This window comes from Perca flavescens, chromosome 15, assembly GCF_004354835.1.
Source record: "Perca flavescens isolate YP-PL-M2 chromosome 15, PFLA_1.0, whole genome shotgun sequence".
Classification (NCBI taxonomy): domain Eukaryota; kingdom Metazoa; phylum Chordata; class Actinopteri; order Perciformes; family Percidae; genus Perca; species Perca flavescens.
This window is the reverse complement of record NC_041345.1, coordinates 14,758,748-14,780,810: the sequence shown is the minus strand read 5'-3', so window position 1 is coordinate 14,780,810 and position 22,063 is coordinate 14,758,748. Positions and strand designations below refer to the sequence as shown.

At 38.8% G+C, this 22,063-nt stretch overlaps 2 protein-coding genes across 3 annotated transcripts in view; one reads left to right on the top strand and one right to left on the bottom strand.

Moving 5' to 3' along the window:
* Positions 1-438: 438 nt before the first annotated feature.
* adgre5a (adhesion G protein-coupled receptor E5a) lies at positions 439-9,580 on the bottom strand. The gene is made up of 19 exons (XM_028598554.1): positions 8,987-9,580; positions 6,955-7,032; positions 6,528-6,683; positions 6,266-6,418; positions 5,992-6,138; positions 5,487-5,609; positions 5,286-5,329; positions 5,081-5,185; positions 4,658-4,811; positions 4,389-4,511; positions 4,081-4,271; positions 3,825-3,989; positions 3,466-3,669; positions 2,723-2,940; positions 2,569-2,629; positions 2,397-2,488; positions 2,044-2,209; positions 1,870-1,965; positions 439-1,422 (listed from the first exon to the last, which is right to left on the bottom strand). The coding sequence occupies exons 1-19, from the start codon at positions 9,015-9,017 to the stop codon at positions 1,381-1,383; spliced, it is 2,349 nt and encodes a 782-aa protein (XP_028454355.1). The 5' UTR covers positions 9,018-9,580; the 3' UTR covers positions 439-1,380.
* Positions 9,581-19,955: 10,375 nt separating this feature from the next.
* adgrl1a (adhesion G protein-coupled receptor L1a) overlaps positions 19,956-22,063 on the top strand; it is a 165,191-nt gene continuing 163,083 nt past the window's right edge. For both annotated transcript variants that reach the window (XM_028598530.1, XM_028598534.1), the window contains exon 1: positions 19,956-20,245. The gene's annotated coding sequence lies outside the window, so the exon portion shown is untranslated. The remainder of the gene's footprint in view (positions 20,246-22,063) is intronic.

The following is a 22,063-nucleotide window of genomic DNA, read 5'->3' as shown; positions in this document are numbered from 1 at the left end:
AGTTTGATCTGCACTGAAATATTATACAATAAAACAAAGTTTTAGGACTACTTAATGAATGTTTGTTTTTTTTAGACTTAAGACTTGTTTTTGAGACCATCATGTATTCCACATAAACAGGAAGGAAGAGATGATAATGTTCTATTTCCTCTGTATATGTACAACTGTTTCTAGCTTTAAAGTATAGGGTCACAAATGAAGCTGGAAATGAAGATAATATCATTATATTGGTTTGGCAATGGCTTTCTGTTATCTCTTTAACTTCACTCTTAGTTTGTTGATGTATTGTAGCTTTTTCTGCTAAATCTTGGCTCTGACATAATGAAATTTCAAGATAAAGAGGTATTTTTCCTTCAGATGTTCAAAACTAATTTATATATTTTATATAAAATAATTCAAGGCCATGATGGGAAGACCTTCACACAGAACCTTTAAACATGAGGTACATCAGGATATTTATTTCATTTAAAGCTTCCAGGAGAGGCAAGAAAAATACAGCACAAAAGACAGGTATTTTGACCAAACATCAATCAGAAAGTCAAAATTGTACTACCATTCTTATAGACAATAATAAAAAAAGTTATCTTTGAACATTCAAGTTTAAAACTAGATAAATAAAAAACTCTTTTAAACTATTTGGAAAAAAATTATTTAACATGATACAGCACGCTGAATAAAGCAGGAATGTAGTCAATTACCTATTGCCCAGCAATATACACAAACATAAATTTAAATGTATTTCTGTTTCATAACTATCCTCCTTTTTGTTGATGATATTTAGATAATATCAATTTAAAAATTAAATTTAAATTATACAGAAAAAAAGTGCTTGCCTCAGAAATGTCTTTCAGATTGTTGCTGATTGAATAAAGTACCTGGATGACATGACAAGCCATGTTACATGTACCTGATTAAACAGGTCTTCATAAAATGATCTATCACTTTGATATTTTGGTCCAAAATAAGAGATTAATTTTTTACCGTTCAATAAATTACTCAAATAAAATAAGTGTTGACATGAAAGTAAAGTACACTATGTGCTTAAATCACGGATCATCTTAACATCTTTACTCAAATATCAAAACATTCAGTTTTTAAAAGGGTCTCTATTATGGTAATACTGTACAATACGGTACAAATGTAATTTCTCATTTTGAAGGAAATCCTTAATTCTATTAAATTATAACCATCAACAGTTCCATTTTAGCTTAAAATACAAAGACCAGCTCAATAACAAAAAGTTAAGAAAATGTAAAGAAGGACACTATTTACAACATTTTGCATTTTCCACAAATGGCAGGGCAGTATTTGGCCCAATGTCTGAGATGGCAGTCTTTAGGAAATAAATCAGACTTTGCGCCCACGTCACTGTTTATCTCCTCAGATGCGAGACTCTCCTGTGTCCTGGGTGCTCTTTGATGCCTGAGGACCACATAGGGGAGAGACAAGCTGATCAGTCACGACAGACACTGTCAGTAATCTTTAATTCTCAGGACAGGCTGTGCTCTGACACACTTCACTTTCCATCTCCTATAATACCTTGTCATCTTCAAATCCTGGAAAAGAATTATGAGTTTGCTTTTGGAAAGGTTTCCAAATCAAACTTCTAATGACTTAACCACATTAAGTCTCTTACAAAATCTAATTACAGATCAAATGTATGCTGTCCACATGCATAAATGTTTGATCTAATTTTACTGTTTCTGCGTGAGCAAATAAGGCATCTGTTATTTAACAATAAGTAAATGTAATTCTTTTCTAACCTCCTTTAGATAAAATGTGTTTAATGAAAATAGATCTAGTGAGTGTGGATGTCAAAATGATTGGATAATACCGTTTAACTTAATTGACATCAAAATAACGGCTTACATGAGCTTTGCTCGTGTGCGAGTAACTGAAGTTTGAGTAGCTCTTCTTCCCAGGTGCACAGAATCTGGACAGGATGTTTCCATATTCTTCCCTCACCTGAAATCAGAATACAAATTGAGTTTTGACACCAGAAAAAGCAACATAGCTTTTATTTTTGAGAAGAGATTGACTAACCTGTTTAGAAAACAGACAATGCATGACGAAGAGCATAACACCCTGAAAGCTGCCAAAGATGGTAAACAGGTAAGATGAGATTATTGTGTCCTCAAACTGGAAGCAACCAAAGATCCACATGGTGCCCAACAAACACAGCTGAGCCACTGCAGTGATGGTGAACGCCCTGCAGGAGGCAACAAAGATACACACAGGTTAATCTGAGGCACTTTAACAAGAGTAGCTTACATTTTAGGGAAGAATATTTTGTATTAATGTCTCTTTAGTCAAATTATGCTCCCATTTTTACAAACATGCACGCTTCGTACAGCATACGTGTGCTTGATTGTTGTAGGCAGCTTGTGCTGACTCACTTTATTTTCTGCAGATTGTCCAGGTCAGGATTTAAACTTGAGAACTTCTGTGCCAACTTCCACACAGTGATGAGAAAGAAGAACACGTTTACCTGAAAGGCAACAGATGAGGTTTTATCAATGTTCAAATTTTAGGGATAGTTTTCAACTCAATAATTATTTTCTTACTCACAATGATGATGACGCAGGCAGGGGCAAAGAAACTCCAAATGAATTCCAGGTTTAACCAACAACTGCAATGCACATTGAGAATTATGTCAACATAACCTGGGATTCAGGTATAAATCAAAAATAAAACAAGATCAGCATCAGTGTGGGGCACTTACTATGTTTCGGTGCCATATCCCTTGGGATTAGTTAAGGCAGATATAGCGACAATAACAGCTGGGACTCCATAGCCACCTGCCATCATGTAGAGGATTTTGAAGTTGGCGTTAAAGACCAGGACTACCATCCTGAAGAGTTGAATGCCCTCCAGACACATCCAGCAAAATGCTGCCAGGAAGAAGAAATGCAGCAGCCCTGCTACCACTGCACAGCCAACCTAATGCAGTAGGGAGAGAGATGAAGATCTGAATGACAGCAGTGAAAAAAGGACAAAGGATGCTGAGAAATGGGGAGAAACAAATACGGAAAAAACGGAATTGTTGTTTATAAATCTTCAGCACCCACATAAATCATTCAGTAGCTGTGCTGTTCCTTAGTATTAGAATCAGAAAAAGATTTATTGCCAAGTAAGTAACACTTACAAGGAATTTGCCTTGGTGGTTGGTGCGTACATAAACAAACATACTAAACATTATTATGAAATAAACAATAAATACAGAATCAAATACATACAAAATAGCTGTTTAACATAAGAAAAAAAGAGGCTGATTTGCTTAGTGCAGAATGTGCAAAAATATAACATCTATATGTGCAATGGGCAGCTGTATAGTCCAGGATGTAGGTTAATGCAAATCTATTCCTATCTATTCCTCTGCTGTATTTGAAGGTGTCAGAAATCTTACTGCACTCATCTGGACTGTGCAGGCATATTGACTGTGCAAGCTGTTACAGAAGTATTTACCCGGTTCTCCGTACGAGAAAAGCCTGCAAGGAAGATAACGGTGGCAAAGAAGAGGCTGATGCACAGGTGCAGGTGGATGGTGGTTCTTGGGCTTTTGATGGAGCGGATCAGCGAGAACGTCAGGATGCAGAGGAACAGGCAAATTAGTGAAAGGGACAGACCCGCTTGGGTGATCAGCTTCAACACAACATTGTTGTTGTTGTCCTGTTGAAAGAGAGAGGGTGACATTAAAGTACAAAAACACACACACACACACACACACACACACACACACACACTGAAGTTTCAACTAGAAACTCTGAACTAAAAGCGTCATGATTTGCTACGTATCATTATATATGTAACTTGAGAGTTTTAACCTTTATCTCATAGAGCGCCATGAGCACAGCAAAGCTGCTCAGATGGTTGCAGGAACACACAGTGTAGTTAGGGCTGGACTCCACCACACTGCAGCCACGAGCAGACCATGACCCTCCATTCTCCGAGGAATCCCAGAACACACAGGTGTGGTTGGATTCATTTGACTGTGAAACAAAATAGAGATAATGACCATTAAATAGGTAATATGTTCCTGCATAGATAGATTATCATCTTTCATGGCAAACTAGATGCTACCTGCTTGAGGTGGTTGAAAGTCAATTTGACTGGCTCCTTGAGGTGGCTTGTGTTTCTGTTACTGACAGTGGCGGTCACAACTTTAGAGTTGATCTTAAAGCTTTCGTCCGCTTGTCGTTTCATCCCACTAAAGAAGCCATCTGCAGAGTCTTCCAGGTTTGCATAGCTCAGCAAGGACACTGTTGTAAAGCCTTTTACAATAACAACAGGATAACACTGGATTAAGTGGACATGTATTACATTGCATAAATCATCTACATCCTAATGAAAGTGGTTACAAATGTGTTAATTATAGGCATGATCATTACCAGGGTATTTGGAGGGCTCTCCAGCAGCTGTCTCCAACTGGATGTCCAGCCGAACATGGTTAGATGATAAAGTCACAGCTCCCTGGGGTAAGTCAGCCCCCTTATGTACCCGCAGGCCCACCTCTGGACCCAGATACAAAGATCACATTTGTATTAACATGCCTTGCTTGTCAATACTGTAGACAATTTCAGCAAAAGAGAAATCTACCAACTGTTGAACAATACAGTGCATCTGAAAAAGTGTAAACCTCAACAATTTGTCTTTGTACCTGTGTGAGTGGAAGATCTTGTTGTGCCGGGGGGCTTAATGAAAGGTCCTATGAACCCCAGAATGTTCTCCACCATGTTCAGAAAGGTGGAGACTTTCCTCTTATCTTTGAAGGCTCCACGGGACAAGAGATTATCGATCAAAGACAGCAGTCTCTACAGCCACAGGAGAGGAGGGGGAGAGGGAGCAACACCAGCATGCGCAGGGAGTAACAGGAGACAGAATCAGGCCGAGACAGACTTTCAGGCTGCATAGCACCTCAGGTCAAAATAAACAGTCTGCATAGTTGTGCACAGACATCGGAATACAATGTGACAGAGCTTGAAGGGGCAGAACTTCCTATTTCTGTGCTGGTTCTGAGGAACTGAAGACTTTTGTTTTGCATAATCAAATTGCATTTCAATTCAATCATGTGCAGAAATACCTTTAATAGTTCCTCTCCATCCACCTCTGTCGGATTCTCACTTTCTGTAAGGTCCAGACAGCTTTTTGTCAACTGCATCATGAGATTATGAGATGAGTTCAATTTCTAGAAAAGTGATTTGGGGAGAATGAAACAAAACATTAGGCCATAGACATATATAAATATATGCTGAACTGTGCTGAAACTGTTTATGGCGTAGTGTTACCTCTTCCAGAATGCTCATATCTTTGAATACATCACAGTTTAACGCTGAGGAAAGAAAAGGTTTTGTTTCATTTAATGTGCTTGCTGATGACCACAGCATTCATATTATGATGATACTCGTGTTATGTTTACATATATTTACTGAACAAACACCGGTTCAGTAATGGATGTTGGAAAGATTTGAGTGCTAATGTGTTCTTACCAGTGCAGCGAGACCCTTTGTTGCCATAGTTAGTGAACCCTGCGTGGCATGCACAGTAATGGCCGTTGGCTCCATGGTGGCAGGTTCCATTTCCGCAGATTGTTTTATCAATCATACATATGTCTAAAATAAATAAAAAATCAGGGAGTAGAAAATGGTATGGCATGTTTCAGTCAGTGCTAATGGAATAACAAACATCCTGGTCCACTAGAATGTTATATAATACATATCCAAAATGGAGCTTGATAGGTTTTTAAAGATAATGCATAAAAACATACCAAAACACAGGACAGACATTCACTAAATAAACACACAACCTTGAAAGTCAGAAGAAGTCAGAACTAAAACGAATTATGTAAACTTTCTTTTAATTTTGTTCCACTTTTGTGGGACAATTTTCTTGAAAAACATACACTATATATATCACTGATACTCATTACTAGATAAAATAAGTAGTAAATAGTCAAATGAAAAGTATTTTGCTGCACCATGTCATTGTCCTCACCTTCACATTGCTCCTGATTGCCAGAGAAGTTAGATTTGCCTGATTTTAGTCCAAAGCCAGCATTACAGACACAGAGATAACTGCCTGGTGTGTTGATGCATGTTGCATTTTGACCACAAACCTTTTCCTCTTGACATTCATCAGTATCTATATATGAAGGAAGACGCCATTTAAGAATAGCGGAGAAAGGAATACATAAAGTATGGTACATAGCCTATATATATAACTTACCACAGTATTTTTTTACAGTGAGGGATACTGACAAGCATCTTACCTTGACATGTAACGTTGTCACCGTGGCGAAAACGTTCCACCCCAGTAGTGGAAATGAATCCATCATCACATATGCAGGAATAATGTGGAATTGTATTAAAACATATGGCATTAAGTCCACAGATGCCTCTGTCCTCCGCACACTCATTGATGTCTTAAGGCAAAAGATAAGGACAGGATTTTTATATTTGAATGACGACTGCAGAAATACAACTTTGAATCAGAGTCTCCGCCACGATGATTCAATATACAAGATGACTTACCTTTACATGTTGGAGATGTTTCAGCCCCCAGCCCTCTGTAACCGTCAAGACATTGGCATTTGAAGCTGCCCATTGTGTTATGACAGAGCGCATTCTCTCCACATGGCCCAATAACATCAGGATCGTCCTCGTCCTCCACATCACATTCATCTTCATCTTAATTAAGGACATGAACATGAAAAAGATGCAATTATCACTCTTTTCATACCAAAAAATAAAGTTATGTGGTAATACATTTGGAATGCAATTTTTTATACATTATTTGATTTCACATGAATTATCTAGCAAACCATTTTATATATTTTCAGTTTCTAATTTCTAAATGCAAAGATGACTAATCTATGACAAACAATAAAAACGCACAATGCCACCACATGCCTGTATTTCAATGGTGGGTTATGTGTTAAAATAAGTTTGATTTGCATACCAACGCATTTATCTTCCATACGATATCCTTTAGGGCATTCTGTTTCCGACAGGACCATGACGAGAGAGAGGTACAGAGCTGAAAAGCAAGCAGGCAACTGTCAGTCTACAAATTCATCACCTTCTAAGCAATAATGCAACATCTGCTACACTGGCCCCCATGATTAATCTCGTAATCTACACTCATTTAAAAAAAAAAAAAAATTCTAAAGTATTTTAGTTTAGCTTCTGGGATATCAAATGATCAGTTTGATCACATAAATAACACCACCAAAAGATTTCCTGATTTTAAAAAGGCTTTGTCGAAAAGATAAATTTCCTGATTTTCGACCCTCATTTCCTCAGATTGTTCCAACAGCATCTGCACCATTATTCGAAATGAATACATGGGTGTCTGGAGAACTCTGCTTCCTATGTATGAGGAAACATCAGCTGGCGTGGCACAAGCACAAAAAAGCATTAGGCTATATCTTTAGACTGTAAAAGTGCAGAGTCAGTCCTCTGTGGTCGCCTAAATGACACCACATGGGTGTGATGTACAGGCTAATGGAAACGGGAAGAAAGAGTCCAGTTACTTTTTTCTCATTATCAGTTTATACAATTCATTCTATAATCGTCATAGTAGGTAATTCGTTGTTAATTAAAAAAGGGTCAGTTCATTCAAATCATAAAGATGCATATTCCCAGTTATTAATAGTGATGTCTAGCCATGCAGATAGTTTTTGGTTTGGGTAGCTCAGTTGGTAGACTGCACGCCCATATATAGAGGTTTACTCCTCAACACAGCAGCTGCGGGTTCGAATCTGACCTGCGGGCCTTTGCTTTATGTCATTCCCCCTTTCATGTATTCAGCTGTCCTATAAAAATAAAGGCCTAAAATGCCCCAAAAGAACTCTTAAAAAAAAAAAACTCTCTGTCAACAGTTTCAATTGTTTCATTTGTTTTACCTAGAAAATAGTTTCCCTTAAAACTTGTTGGATACAGTAGATATTGGGGGTAAGTAGGAAAGTACAGCATGTTTTTGGCGATTTGGCAGAACTGATCATTTAATTACTAACTTAAGAAGATGACAAACTAATTTACATAATGTAGAATTAACACCCTGCCTTCAAGGCAGCTGATATCATGATGTAGCCTAGATTAAGCTTACATTCATATCTGAGGACAGGATAATGTCAAATGGCTTGCTAAGATTGCGATCAGGACATTATGAAATGTTGGTCGCTCGCAGAGTTTGGTATTTCTCAATGTTGTGCTGTCTCATGGCAACGCGTAGAGTTTCTTCCTGTGTGACAGTGGGCGCTATGAGGCGACAAGTAACGTGGGTGCTGTGCAATGAGCTCATAGTTTATAAATACCACTTTAAAAGCAGAAAAGGAACAGAGGTCCTCTGTGCAGTGGGGCCAAGATAGTGAGTTGTTAGAAGAAAAGCTGCTGTGTTCAGCATCACTTTCCTTCTTTTCTTGTAATTGATTTGGGCTCTTTCCCACACTCAGGAGTCAGACTGACTGCTGCGGAGACTCGCATTAAGAACTGTGACAGTTTGAGTTTCTCACTCTTATCTCAGCGAAATGGTGTTAAACAAAGTTAAAAAAACATCGAATTTAGAAATAAGCATTATTATATAGAGTAAAATAGTTTTAATGTTGTCTGTTACAGTCTTTTACTGATTTATTTTTGTTGTGATCATGTGATTTTATTTTAAATTTCTCTGTAAAGCGCTTTGGTCAACATTTAAAAAAAAAAAGTGCTCTATAAACACATTTGACTTGACTATTATTAGACAATTATTAACTTTAGTAACTCCGCTCCATGAATACATTTAATTTCAGTAATGTGTTAAATACTAAGTGTCTAAAATGTCATGGTAGATTATAAGAGACACACACTGATATAAATACCTATTCTGAAAAGTTTGCAGGCAACTAAAGCCAGTTAGTTTCCCTCCTTGGAGCACAGAACATTTTCAAACTTTCTCAGCAGATGATTTTCCATTTAAACTACTGTGCAAATGCATGACAGATGTGACTCACCCAGTATGAGGAGTTTCCACCTGGCCGCCATGGTGAAGAAGGGAACCAATCTGGATAAGGAAAGTTAAAACAACCCAAACTAGGGAACTCTTCACATTCAGATGGCACAGTTATTTCTCCTTCTCGTTCTTCTCTTTTCGTCTCCTCTCAAATTCTTTTTAAAAGTTTCCCCAAGGAACAGTAAAATGCATCCACTTGTCAGGTTAATGGCTGTGGAAAAAGTAGCTTCAGTATATGCTGATACCTGCAAATAATCTATATATATAAAAATCAGCTGGAATCAGTAGTCTCTCATCTCATACAATGACCTCTCCTCTGTCTAACTCTCCTTGTCTCTGTCTCTTTCTTCCCTTTGAATCGTCATCTGCTCTCACTAATGAGGTGACATGCTGAGATGACTAGTTTTCAGGGGAGGGGTTTTCTCAATCACGCCTCTGACACAGAGGATTGTAGGCGAGAATCGCTACAAGTTTCTGAAAAGTAACTCCTGCTCTTGTTAGGATGGGCTGATGGAAAATGGCTATACCAGCTCACTTGACTTTACTTCCTTGACAGCAATGTGTTATGAAACAGTGTTTTTGCACAGGCAATTTCTTTCTCTCTTTCTGTGTTAGCTCCTCTTTCTGTATCCTTCCCCTCTGTTGGACTCTGTGGTTAGAGGACAGACAGGGGGTCAAGAGGAGTTTATGAGGCTGGCCATTGTCATGCTGGTGGGTAAATTCCCCATAGGCAGAGATTTAGCACACAGCCCATGACTATGGCGATGGCATATATATAACTTGTGCCTCTGAGTGCGTCAGTCTGGACAATGTAACAATGGTAACAATGTTAAGCTTAATTTTGAGAGAAGTGAAAAACGTGTGAAGTGTACAGTATATATATATGAAAGTCCCCATTTCCTGGAGCCAGACCTTTTGCACTTATTTTATTTCATCAAAAGGGTATGTAGAGTCTTTTAACCAGACCTACATTAGGCCAATGCGGTGAGTTAAAGATCTTGCTTTTGTCAGATTTGGGCTGCTATTAAATGAATGTCCATACTTTAAATATCTTTCAGTGCGGTGACCCATTTATTTCACGACAGTGCATGCTCACCACGTAGCACAGGTACATTTCAGTTGTCCATCATTTCAGGTAGGTTTCAGTCTGCTTTCCAACTAAACCCTAATAAAACAATACCACTGACAAGCCATTAACACTGTGGAAAGCTGGATGCTTTCCCCTTTGCCACACACCTGTGTACCTCTAGCTGATTACCTTTATGCTTTCCGGTGACAATGCTCCAAACAGTGATCAAATACAAAACTGCATATGCAATAATGTCACCAAAACAAAAAGCAAAGCTACATGGCTCCAACAGGGTAGAAGAAGTAAATTTAGGTAATTTACTTAAAAACAACACAAAAAGCTGTGCAAACTGCTTCTACAAACCAAAATCTTTATCATAAGCTCCAGAGAAGTGTCAAATGAATGTACATGTATTGAAGGTATCTGAAGTCTCAGAAACCTGCTTGAAGGAACATAATGTTATTTTCTTTATGACACATTTGTAAGGTTCACTATGGCTGTGTCACAAGGTCCCTGCTGTGCAGACTTGTGTTTGTTGTACTGGCTTAAGCATTAAAAATCTGAGGAAATGCCGACATGCTGTAAGCATTTGTAAGAGCAACCTAATAGAAAAAAAATAAACTGTTACATTTTCAGCAACTTTTCTTGTTTCCAACTCGCAGTAGCAAGGTCATTTTCAGGTCTGAACACACTGTCCCAATGCTCACTGACAGGCAGGTTGATTATTGTGTTATTTCACACTCCTAAACAATTGGGTGGGTTTTGGGCTTTGTGAGCCTGAGAAAATGGAGTTGACAGACAGCCAGCATTTAGGGACTATAGCAGTGTACAGCTGTGTTAAAGAGCATGCTCCCATTGGGACCTTGAAATGTACTGACATTTGCATGACCTATAAAAACTAAAAAACCCTACCTGTAAATAAGCCTATACTGTATATGTTAAACAGGAAATGTGTTCCACCAGTGACAGTTATTCAAAGGTTTCTGGTGCACAATCCATCCAAATGACTAATACATTTAAACAGTGGTATTTAATGATGCTTTGAAATATTTAACCTCAATAAGTTATCTCAAAAAAAGTTACCATCATGCAAACATAAAACAACAACAATAACAACAACAGTATGTGACAGTTTTGATATAGCTTTCAGTCCTACTGTTCGAGCTCATTTAGATCCTATCAACACACAGGACAAGTTGACCAATCACAGTCTTTGTGGTCTGCGTTGCCTCAACACAAAGTTGCACATTTTTGGAGGCGCACGTCTAGCTACGGCGGAGCGCTCGGAGGGGGGTTCGTGGTGACGCAGAGGGGTCTGCGGGGGTACGCCGTTGATTCGACGCAGAAGCATAAATCAGCTAACCTGACTCCGCCAGATGGATTGCATGCTGCAGGCAAAGCATAGCTCATTAGCTCAGCAAGCAAGCAACATGTTGGTAAAGGATATTTGCCGTTTGTGTAATGAGAATTTAGGAATAAAAGACACCATTTCAGGTTCCCGGACCATATTCCAAAAGAGGGATCCAAGAGAAAAAAAGCATTATCAAGCGGCTAACAGAATTAAGGCTACCGCTGTCTGAAAATACTGGTTAGCTGATTGGATAAACCATCTGTCTATTGCTGATTGGCCCGGTTGTTTGGCAAACGGCTCCAAATTTTCTCTATCTCAAGATGCCAGACTGATCTGCAAGTGGAAAACTGGAGCTCACGTGATCAGGACGGTCTCACGAGGCTATAAATCAGCCTTAACTTACATCACATCATGTACTGTAGAAAGTAATGACACTGTTCTTTGATGACAGCTCGAGCCCACAGCACACACTGTGCAGTGCTGATGGGAATAGTAATAAATAATCCAGGAGTGGAGTATAACAGATAAAATACATGTTACTGCACTCTTTTTTACACAGTTTATCATAATTAAGTGCACCGTTTACAATCAAGTGCAAGTCGTATAAAAAGTGACGAAAATGCAGTCCATTTACAATACAATTAGAAGTGACTGAAAAGGGGTCATAAAAAATAGACTCAGTGCTACATATAACCCCCTTTGCAATAAGGTCGTCTATTTAAACTGAACAGTAACTGATGCCACTGGCCCGCACGTCAAATCCACATTATAATCATTGTCAGGCTCTGTGTAATGAATTTTTGGCTAAGGATGTTGTGATCACTCTCTGATCTAAGCTGTGCTGAGCTTGTTATATCCTTCCAATGAGTGATGAAGTCAGAGCCTGTTATCACCTCTATACATATACTCTGTATTTAAACAATGACTCTGTTCCACTTGTTGGCGATTTGAACTATAGTGTCTGACTGCTTTTATAAAGAGTAATGTCCAGCCAATATGATCATGGCAAGCGTCCAAGGCTTATCCTGTTATCTCACAACATTCTTCCTGTCCGTATAAAGTTTTGGATGTTTTGTGTTGGCTGTGTTTGTTTTCTTTTTAGCGTCTTTCTGAATTCTCAAACAATGAGGAGGGACCTCAATGTGGCCCAGCTGTCTCAACAACTTCCTGACAAACCCTGAACCAAAAGGTCAGAGTGGAGACTGAGTAGTCTGGTCAAACCCCCTCTGTCTAACAGAGATGACTGAGACTTAGTCATTTCAAAATGTTCTATTTTCAAAGAAAGCTTCAGTGCATTGACACATATTTCCAAAGCTGCAACACTAATGATGTAATCCTTGTGGCTGCGGCAGTGTGGAATAACGTTGAAGTCCTTCCACATGCAAATGTACTTATATTTTATAATCACGTTCTCTTGCACCACCTTATAAAATATACTTTGAAAAGCTTGTGACAATGTTATGGATATGGCAGGATGGTGCACACTGGATAGTGTTGCACCACCACACCATGTGTTAAAACATTCACTATATAGTTTGTGGCTATAGTGGTAAAGCAAAACACTGGCCTATTCATTTATGAACATCATAAAGGAGTTGCTATTAGATCGTGCAAGCTCACCGTGTAGTTCTTGTTTGCATATTCTACAGAGAGAGAAAGATGGCCTCAATAGCAGAATAAATACAGAATGTCAAACTTTCTTCTTTCCTTCTTGTCCGTCCCTGAGTGACGTTTGCAAACTATAAAGTGGGTACACCCATAAAAACGGTTTTACTGTCAAAATTCCATTTCCCTTTTTTCCCTTCTACTTAGGGCCCAGAGCAGAAAGAAGGTACTAAAATGTAGTTTCAGAAAGCCACTGCACAACATTTAACCCCGGTTTTAGCATCTCAAAATATACTAGTACTTTGAGAAATGGATTTTAAGATTATTATGATCACTTTTATGGGGTCAGCTCATGACCATACAGTACCCCAGGTTTTTTTTACTCCTGAGTGCAGACTGACATCCTCTAGTGGTATAGGTCAAAGCTTAAAAACAGATTGGAATTAAAAATGCTTAAATTATCTTTTGTTTTTATTTAATTGCATTATCACTCTACTACTATTCATATGTTTTAAATTTACATTAATCTTTTCTATCATTTTTTTGTAAAAACATTTTTTTTAAAGTGAAAGAGGAATAAAGCTTACTTTTAGCATGAGCTAACCCAGCAGCATGACAGGGATCCAGAAACTCTCATAATACTGCATATTAGAATTCAATCTTTCTATATGGATACATAAAAGATGAGGATCCGTCTAGTTACTTTAGTCTTGCAGTTTCCGTTCAGTTTCTTATCTGCCAGTCCGTTGACTGAGCTATCTCACATTACTGTAGATTAACGATTGGGTTCACAGTTTACAGTTGACCAAGTTCAGTTTGTTGTGTATTTTATAAAACATTTAGAATGTTCCCGTGTGAATGAATGTAAAATGTTGCAAGAAAGACACCAATAACCCAAAAATACTTTTGAATGCCATGTACAACACCCTGCCCCATCAGTAACTAAGTGTTATAGTGTGTGCAAAATGGTATTTCCTTTATATAGCTGTTAAAAAATAGCTCACATAGAGGAACTGTGATCATGGTAACATCCCACTTTCACACCTTCATGCTGATCTTTTATGAGCTGACAGCTCAGTGTTTGTTACTTTATACTGATCACTTTAAACAATTGTTTGATTTATCTTTACAAATTGTTTGATGACAGCTTCTATAATTCCTCAGTGCTATATATCCGAGTGTAACAAAAATAATATGTTGCTTGATCTTCCTTCTTTAGTGACAACTACATTTTTTGATAAACTCAATTACTCTTAGAGTAGGCCTAATCAGAGTGACAAAAAAGTGTGCAAAACAAAAACAATAGTTTTCATAAAGAAATAAGACAGTGTCTTGAGTTCCTCATTGGTCTGTCCTCCCTATTAAATACCAAACTTCTTAACAGCCTTCAGTTTTAATAAACCTTTCAACATGTTTTTTCCCATCTTCAATGTTATTTACAATTCAGTGTTATTTAGTAAAGTTTAATAAACGTTACTATTGGATAATTTTTTTTGTGTGGAAATAAATAATAATAGTAGAGCAGGGACAGTGGCGGATCTAGAAAATTTTACATGGGGGGGCAAAGGGGAAGCGAGAGATCTTGGTAGGGTGGCAGGGGAAGACGGTACATGGGAACCCCCATACGTAAACTGCTATGCCCTACTACGCCCCGCAATGCCCTGCTATGCCCTAAACTACTACAACTATTATTTCTAGTCATAGTTCCATTATCTTTTTTTGTTACTATAATTACCATTATTATGAATCATAATTCTCTATATCTGTATATCTGTATCCATCTGTATCTAACCGGCAGCGGCCACCAAGACCCTGGATCTGTCTGATGTTTCTGCCCAAAAGGAAGTTTTTCCTCGCCACTGTTGCACCAAATGCTTGCTCTTTGGAGAATTGTTGGGTCTTTGTAACTTAAAGAGTGTGGTCTAGACCTACTCTATCTGTAAAGTGTCTTGAGAAGAGTGAACTGTTGTTGTATATGTAAATATTTACATATCTAATCCTATAACATATACAACAGAATGGAAATAGCCAAAAACTGAAAACACGTCATGTCACAACATGTTATGTTACTGTACTGCAATTTATATGTAAGGAGAATATAAACCAACCATATGGTCCAGGGGTAACTGCAGCCTCCTCTTCCTCTCTGTCATCTTCATCTGCCTCCTCCTGATCACTCTCTGCCTCTGTCCCTCTCTCTGAACCTGCAGCCTCCTCTTCATCCCTCACAGTCAATTCTTCCTTTCCCTCTTCTCTTTCACTCATTTCTGCATCTCCTTCTGTGGTCTTCTCCTGCTCTGACCTGCCTGGTCTCTCCAGTTTACTGTCTTCTCCTTCTTCATTTCCCTCCTTCTCTTCCTCCTGTGCACATCTCAGGATTTTCTTAGCTGGCAATATCCCCACTTTTAGGTTTCAGCTAATATCTCCAGCTACTCTGGCCGGCAAAAGTCAAGATGTGAAAAGGGGCAGCTCGGTCGCTCCAGTCTTTGCCGGGATGCAGGGCCACCACACCGCAGCAGACTCGCTGTGTGTGAGCCAGAATGTGCGAACGCCGCTCTGTACGTTTGGTGCAGGGACGTAGCTAAGTATTTGAGGGGCAGGGGGCTAAGATTACATCTACAATTATTATTTATTATGAATTAATATAAATTAATTGTTTGTTTCAATGTTTTAAGAAGCCTGTGCACATAGTGGCAGTTTGTTTTTACAAGCAAAGTTTTTTGAAGACCAAAGTTAGGGGGGCAGCTGGGGGGGCAAGGCCCTACAGTGGGGGGTCAGCTGCCCCCCCTCCCCTTGCCCCCCTGTAGATCCGCCCCTGAGCAGGGAGGATGACTAAAAAGGATTTTTTTAGCAAAATAATTTCCTGTCTCATTTAACACTTTTCCATCGTTCAAATTAATTATGACATTTTTTTTTTTGGAAATGATTTCAATTTTGTAGGCTCAAAAAGAGTTTTGAACATTTTCCCTTTTACCATCCACTCCGCCCTTTTATAATCATAATTCCTCAACAGCTGAAATTCCACTAGATAATAAAGTTCACTGTCTTTATTTTTAAATCATTTAGCTGATCTCTAGATGCATCAGCCAAGTTATCAATATTTTGGGTTAATTGCTAAATTTCTGCTGCTAAAGTTTGTTCTTTTATTTTCTTTTTCTTTCTTTTCCAAGATGAATACGCAATAGCATGCCCTCTAAAAACACATTTAAATGCTTCCCAGACTATTTGAGTTTTGTAATTTACTAAATAAAGTAATTTTAGTAAACCCTCTTTCTGTTTAATGACAGATGTGACAAAAGTTGCTTTGGCCAAAATTGAATACCTCACTTGTCTATATATAGACCAGTACAAAACACTTGCACATACAAGTGTACTTGACTTGCACATCCTTATATTCCGGTACTAAACACTTGTACATGCATGTATACTCTCATGCATATACATGCATACGCATGCATGTACATATATACGCATGCATGCATAACGTGAGAATGTGTACCATATGAGTATAAGGGTATAGTACAATAGAGTGTGAGTATGTATCTATGTGCGTGAGGGCGGCAGTAGCTCATTTCATTCTCCATCCATATCTCAAAACTGCAATCTAAGATCAAAGCCAAACTCGGCTTCCTTTACAGAAACCGCTCACATTTTCATTCTACCCATGTTAGATTATGGTGACACTATATACAGGGTTGCTTGCAATAACACTCTGTCAAAACTCGACACACTTTACCACTCTGCTATCCAGTTTGGCACAAATGCCCCTTTCACTGCACCCTTCATTCACGAGCCAACTGGATCTCCCTTCACACTTTCCTCAAGATTCAAGACCCTTCTTGGCCGATCACCTCCTTACTTATGTCACCTGCTGCAGCCAAAGTCTGTCACATACAACACCCCCGGCCCTCACTTCATATTCAATTAAGCATTCCTAAAACCAGCTTTGGCTCTGGCCTTCAATCTGCCACAACTTGCGACTGGAATGCCCTGCAAAAGATTCTCAAACTGGTCAAACTAATTTCCATTTCATCCTTCAAAACCGCCATATCATCCTTGTTCACCGAAATATGCAGTTGTTTTTCCACATCATAATTTTCCAGCTAAATATTTGTATGGTTTCTCCCTCTCTTACTTACTGCTGTCTGTTATATTTCAAATTGTATCATTTAATTGTGTCATTTAAACTGTATGTTTTTCTAATGTATTTTATTGTCTAGCTCTCCTTCCCTTTCCCTAACTTGTCACGCTGACATTGTAAATAAGTACCTGTTCTAAATGACTTGCCTGAAAAAATAAAGGTGAAATAAATATAATGAAAAGCTCAGTCCATAGGAACTTGGCTTGTTCAAAGTCCCCGTAATAGTGCCCACAGCCCCTTCACTCTGACATCTCTCCAATTAATGCATGTATAGGTGTATAGTGTAACATATAATTTTCCCATTGGGGAATAATAAAGTATTTCTTATTCTTCTTAGTATGTGCAAAATTATTCATGTTTGTGGAGGAGGTCGGGGTAGATGGTTGGGTCAAAGAAACACGAGAGCTTAATTACTTTCTGATACAGATATTTTCTGATCATATAGATCATTCTGATAGACCTACTGTACTGTATAATTGAATACATGAATGTAGATGAAACACTGGCTGATTAGTAATACAAGCCTTAAAACAATTATAAATTATGAAAACAAACTTTTACAGCATCAGAAAACATTGACGCCCCCAGGTGTAGTAGTGTTAGCATATGAATAGATTTCCAATCAATTTGGGAGTGAAATCAAAAAAGAAAAAAGACTTGAAGGCTTTTAATCTACTAAGATTTGGTTATGTTAAGAAATAACTAAAAGACGTGTTCTTTGATTTCTGGAGGAAGGAGGAGAGGCTGGGGTCGAATTGAAAGTTAAGCAAAAGGTTTAATGAAACTGCATGAAAACGACAAGACAAAACACAATCAAACATAAAACATAAAACACTGCAGCTGACAGCGCACTGATCTCATGCTTCTCCTTGCGGAGTTACAGAAGAACAGTCATGCGACATGACAAACAATACGCTGTAAACAGCGGACTTCAACGTGCTTCCCCTGTCGGGGTCACAGATTGAAGTGCCGAAATCACCTCAGTTTCCGAATTATATTCCTGTGGAATTGTGGGTCTCTGATTAAAGACACACCTCTGATTTCAGGTTTACTCCAGGTCACAGTCAAAGGTCGTTTCACATGGTAGTGCCGATTCTGTTCAAGTTTACAGAGTTTGCATTTCCTTTGCTCTAATCACGTCTGGCCCTGCAGGGAGTGGCTCCCCAAAACCAGAAACAATAGTTACCTTTCCTGTGGGGACAATGAGTCTTCTTCATATGCTAAATGTCAGACATGACCTGATCAATTCTTTAGAAGCTAGGTTTTGGGTGAGGCAGTCAAATGCTGATTAGTGTAGTTACTTGATTAAATTTAGCTGCAGGCCCCATTAAACATTGTTTTCAAAACATAAGCCGGGTTTTAACTTTTTAACTTCAACAGTTATAACAAAGCTGCACACATATAGCTCAAGTTAGTGCAAAAAACAAAATGGTGTGGTTGCTGCTCCTTATGAAGGTTTTGTCAAAGTGAAATAGCACAGTCTTGTGGAGAAAAGTGGGTAATACACCATCACTCAATGAGAATTTGTAAACTATCCTCTGGGTGTGCAGATCAGGGCAGCTTCTAAGTAGAGCCCATAGTAGGTGTAAGATAATTTTCAGTATTGAGAATTTTTCTTATCAGGTGCAATGTGGAACAACAATTTACCTCCTGTTATTGGGTTGGAAATTAAGGTGGAGCCACTAACTCAGCAAGTTCAGCATGTTTAAGGAAAACTCTTAAAGATGCTGACTTTAGCATTTTGAACATCATGCTGGTTTACATGTAGGCTACAGTACCAAAGCCAGAGGGCCGCTCTAGGGCAAATGATCAAATCATATTTTATGTTAAATACTTGCATTGCAATATCCTCTCTAATATTCCAGGTCAAACTGCATCTTTTAGACTGTATTCGTTTTAATTATATTGGACTGGATTGTTAGATGGTTTGCACTCAAATTGTCACATGGCTACATTTTCTTTCATCATTTTAACTAGCAGGACACTGTTAAGCACCATTGCTTGTGCAACTGAAACATGCAGGCTCATTTGCAGTCTTACCACAGTTAATATGAAGACATGTATAATCAGTCACGCGTTAATTAACTTAATTGCCTTAATATTTAAAATCTCATTGATTACAGACATTGTCAGTCCGGATCACAGGTAAGCTTTTGACAGCAGTACACAATCACTAATACAAACCTCTGTGTATTTACAGTGCGTCCTTTTGGACTCTTTCTGTGAGTATGTTGCGATTTAATAATCTCCTTGTTGTCCTTTACTTCTGTTACTCAGCATTCAAGCATGTTTTGAGTTTTATTTTTCTTACATCTGCAGTTTTACATTTAGTTAAGTAGCATATTTATAATCATTGTATTGTATGCTGCATCACATCCATTGCAGAGTAAAAACAAAAGTCAAATGAAAAAGTCATGATAAACAATGCGAGAATGCATCAAAAAAAGGCTCAGCAGCTGCAGCAGAGAGGGAGCTGCGGTCGATCAGCTGTAAGACATTATACATGCTGTAATGTTTACGTTCACTGGTGGAGATTCAGAGGCTTTTCTTCTGCTTTGCTGTTGTGTTTTCTCTTTAGCCATCTTGGTTTGCAATTTAGAGCCACCATAAATGCATACAAACGTGTCAAAATTACGATCTCACGTCAAATTGCATTGACATCTGTAGGCTCTTTTTTTATCAGCCCCAAAAAGGGGCGTGGCATTAACGCTTTGCGAAGTACCCGTACGTAGGCTACTTGTGATTACTGGTAAGTGCGCCACCCAGCGGGCACGCTTGTCACCCACGCGTGACCGACTGTGACCAACAGGTGCTGGATCTAGCTTAAATCCACATGGTGGATCCACCACTTCTACGTTCACTTAGGAACTCTGAGGAGCGCAGGCTACGACCTGCTGATGTGGACAATAATCCGTGTCACAGCTGTGACAGCTGCGCGCTCATTCAACTCTCAGTTTGAGGAGCACAGTGGGGCCAGCGAGGATGAGTGGACTGCTTATATTTTGCATTGAAAACAAACTAGCAAAGAAGTTGAACGCAGAGCAGACTGTGGAGGAGTTCGAGGAGCACGTCTGACAGAGTGCCACTCAGACAGGTGAGTAGCCTACAACAACCTCACTTATAGATTCATCGCTCTTTTTTTCCCGGAGAATGCCAACAACCACTTCATAGCAACCGGTGAGTGTGTGCATGTGTGTGTATTATGATACATGATGTGTAACAATTGTGCAGGCGCTTTTTGCTTAAAGTTTTGGGCTGGAGCTGCTGTTGTGTTTTTATTGACAAGGCTTGCCTGTAGGCTACATCTGCATTGGTGATGCTTTATTATTATTATATTCATTCTATAATAGTTATTTAATTTCTGTAGTTTATTGTATTATTGTTATTATTATTATTATTATTATTATTATTATTATTATTATTATTATGCTTATTTCACCCGCCGTGGTGCCAATGCCCCCTTTTAGCCTGATCATTGTCGGCGAATTTTTTTGTCTGACTTTTGTCCTCTTCTGGTTAAGTCTTGTAAGACTACACTGAGGAAGGTGGTTGCATATTTATTATTGATAATTAGTTGGACGTACAGGCTGCAAAGTGCCCATTGTTTCACTAGTGTACGCCTATAAGTTAACATATTGCATTTTAATTTGTAGAGTTCTTTTTCTATAATATGATCATCATCACTTTTTATTTACCCACCTACCCTTTAAAAATGTAACACAATAACGTTTGGATTATAATTTAACTGACCTACTTTTAGGCTTTTATTTATGTACATTTTTACACAAGGTATTTTATTTTATTTTACTTAACTACTTAGTTAAGAGTCCTCAACAACCAACCAGCATCTGAAAAATAGATCTTTGGCTTTTTGAACTGTCTTTTGGACGTGAACTCCTGCATGTCAAGATTCAACAAGAAAGACTGCTAATAGAGAGCTGTGCAGAGTGACAGATGCCCTTTTAATTCCCCACATAGAGATTGAACTGGACTTGTCTAATTTGCTCCAAGGCCCACGGCTACCCTCTCGAAAATGGATATGGATGAATTTTGATTCATCTTCCAATCCAATCTGGTCTGAATATTCAGTTCAGTTGGACCCCAAATAAGAGACACGACGCAGATATTATCCTGCCCTGCACTGTCATTATCAGTCTTTTAGTCACTCACAAACACAGGTCTGCTGGATCCTTTGCAGATGAGATACAGCAAAATTGAGTACTATAATACTCTCGGATCTACATTCATATTTACAGACCTACTCAGGTCTGTGACAGAGTAGTCTATATCTACGACGTTCCACTTCCGGGATTGCTCCGTTGCCGCCGGAAATTCCGCTGTATTTCACTCTTTTTGGCCGAATGTCCGTTACCTTCCGCTTTCTTTGTGTTGTAATTTTAAACTCCGGTTGATTTATGAGGACTATGGTTAACTGCTCCTCAGACCTCTACAGGGTAAATCCAGGCAGCTAGCTAGACTATCTGTCCAATCAGAGGTTTCTGTTGCACGACTAAAACAACCTTTGAACGTACAGTACACATGTTCCGCCAAAACAAATTCCTTCCAGAGGCTTTTTTGCAGCGCCGCCATGGCTCGGCCCGGTGCTTAGCGCCACCCATGGCGATTGTGATTGGTTTCAAGAAATGCCAATCAACCAGAGCATGTTTTTCTCCCATCTTGGAATGCTATGTGGACTAGCCAGACCCTTCTCCGCAGTGCTGTGGAGGAATGTCTGGCAAAGCGAGACTAGTGACAGAGTGACAGTGCCTGGTTGCAAAATCTACTTGAATTTCATCCACAAGAACTATTGTCCATCACAGAAGCTGCACAGGCCTCTGAGGTTACACTCAGGCCTCCAAGAGATCCCTGGTGAAGCTTTTATTTATTTATTTTTTTATTGGTATCCAGAGCA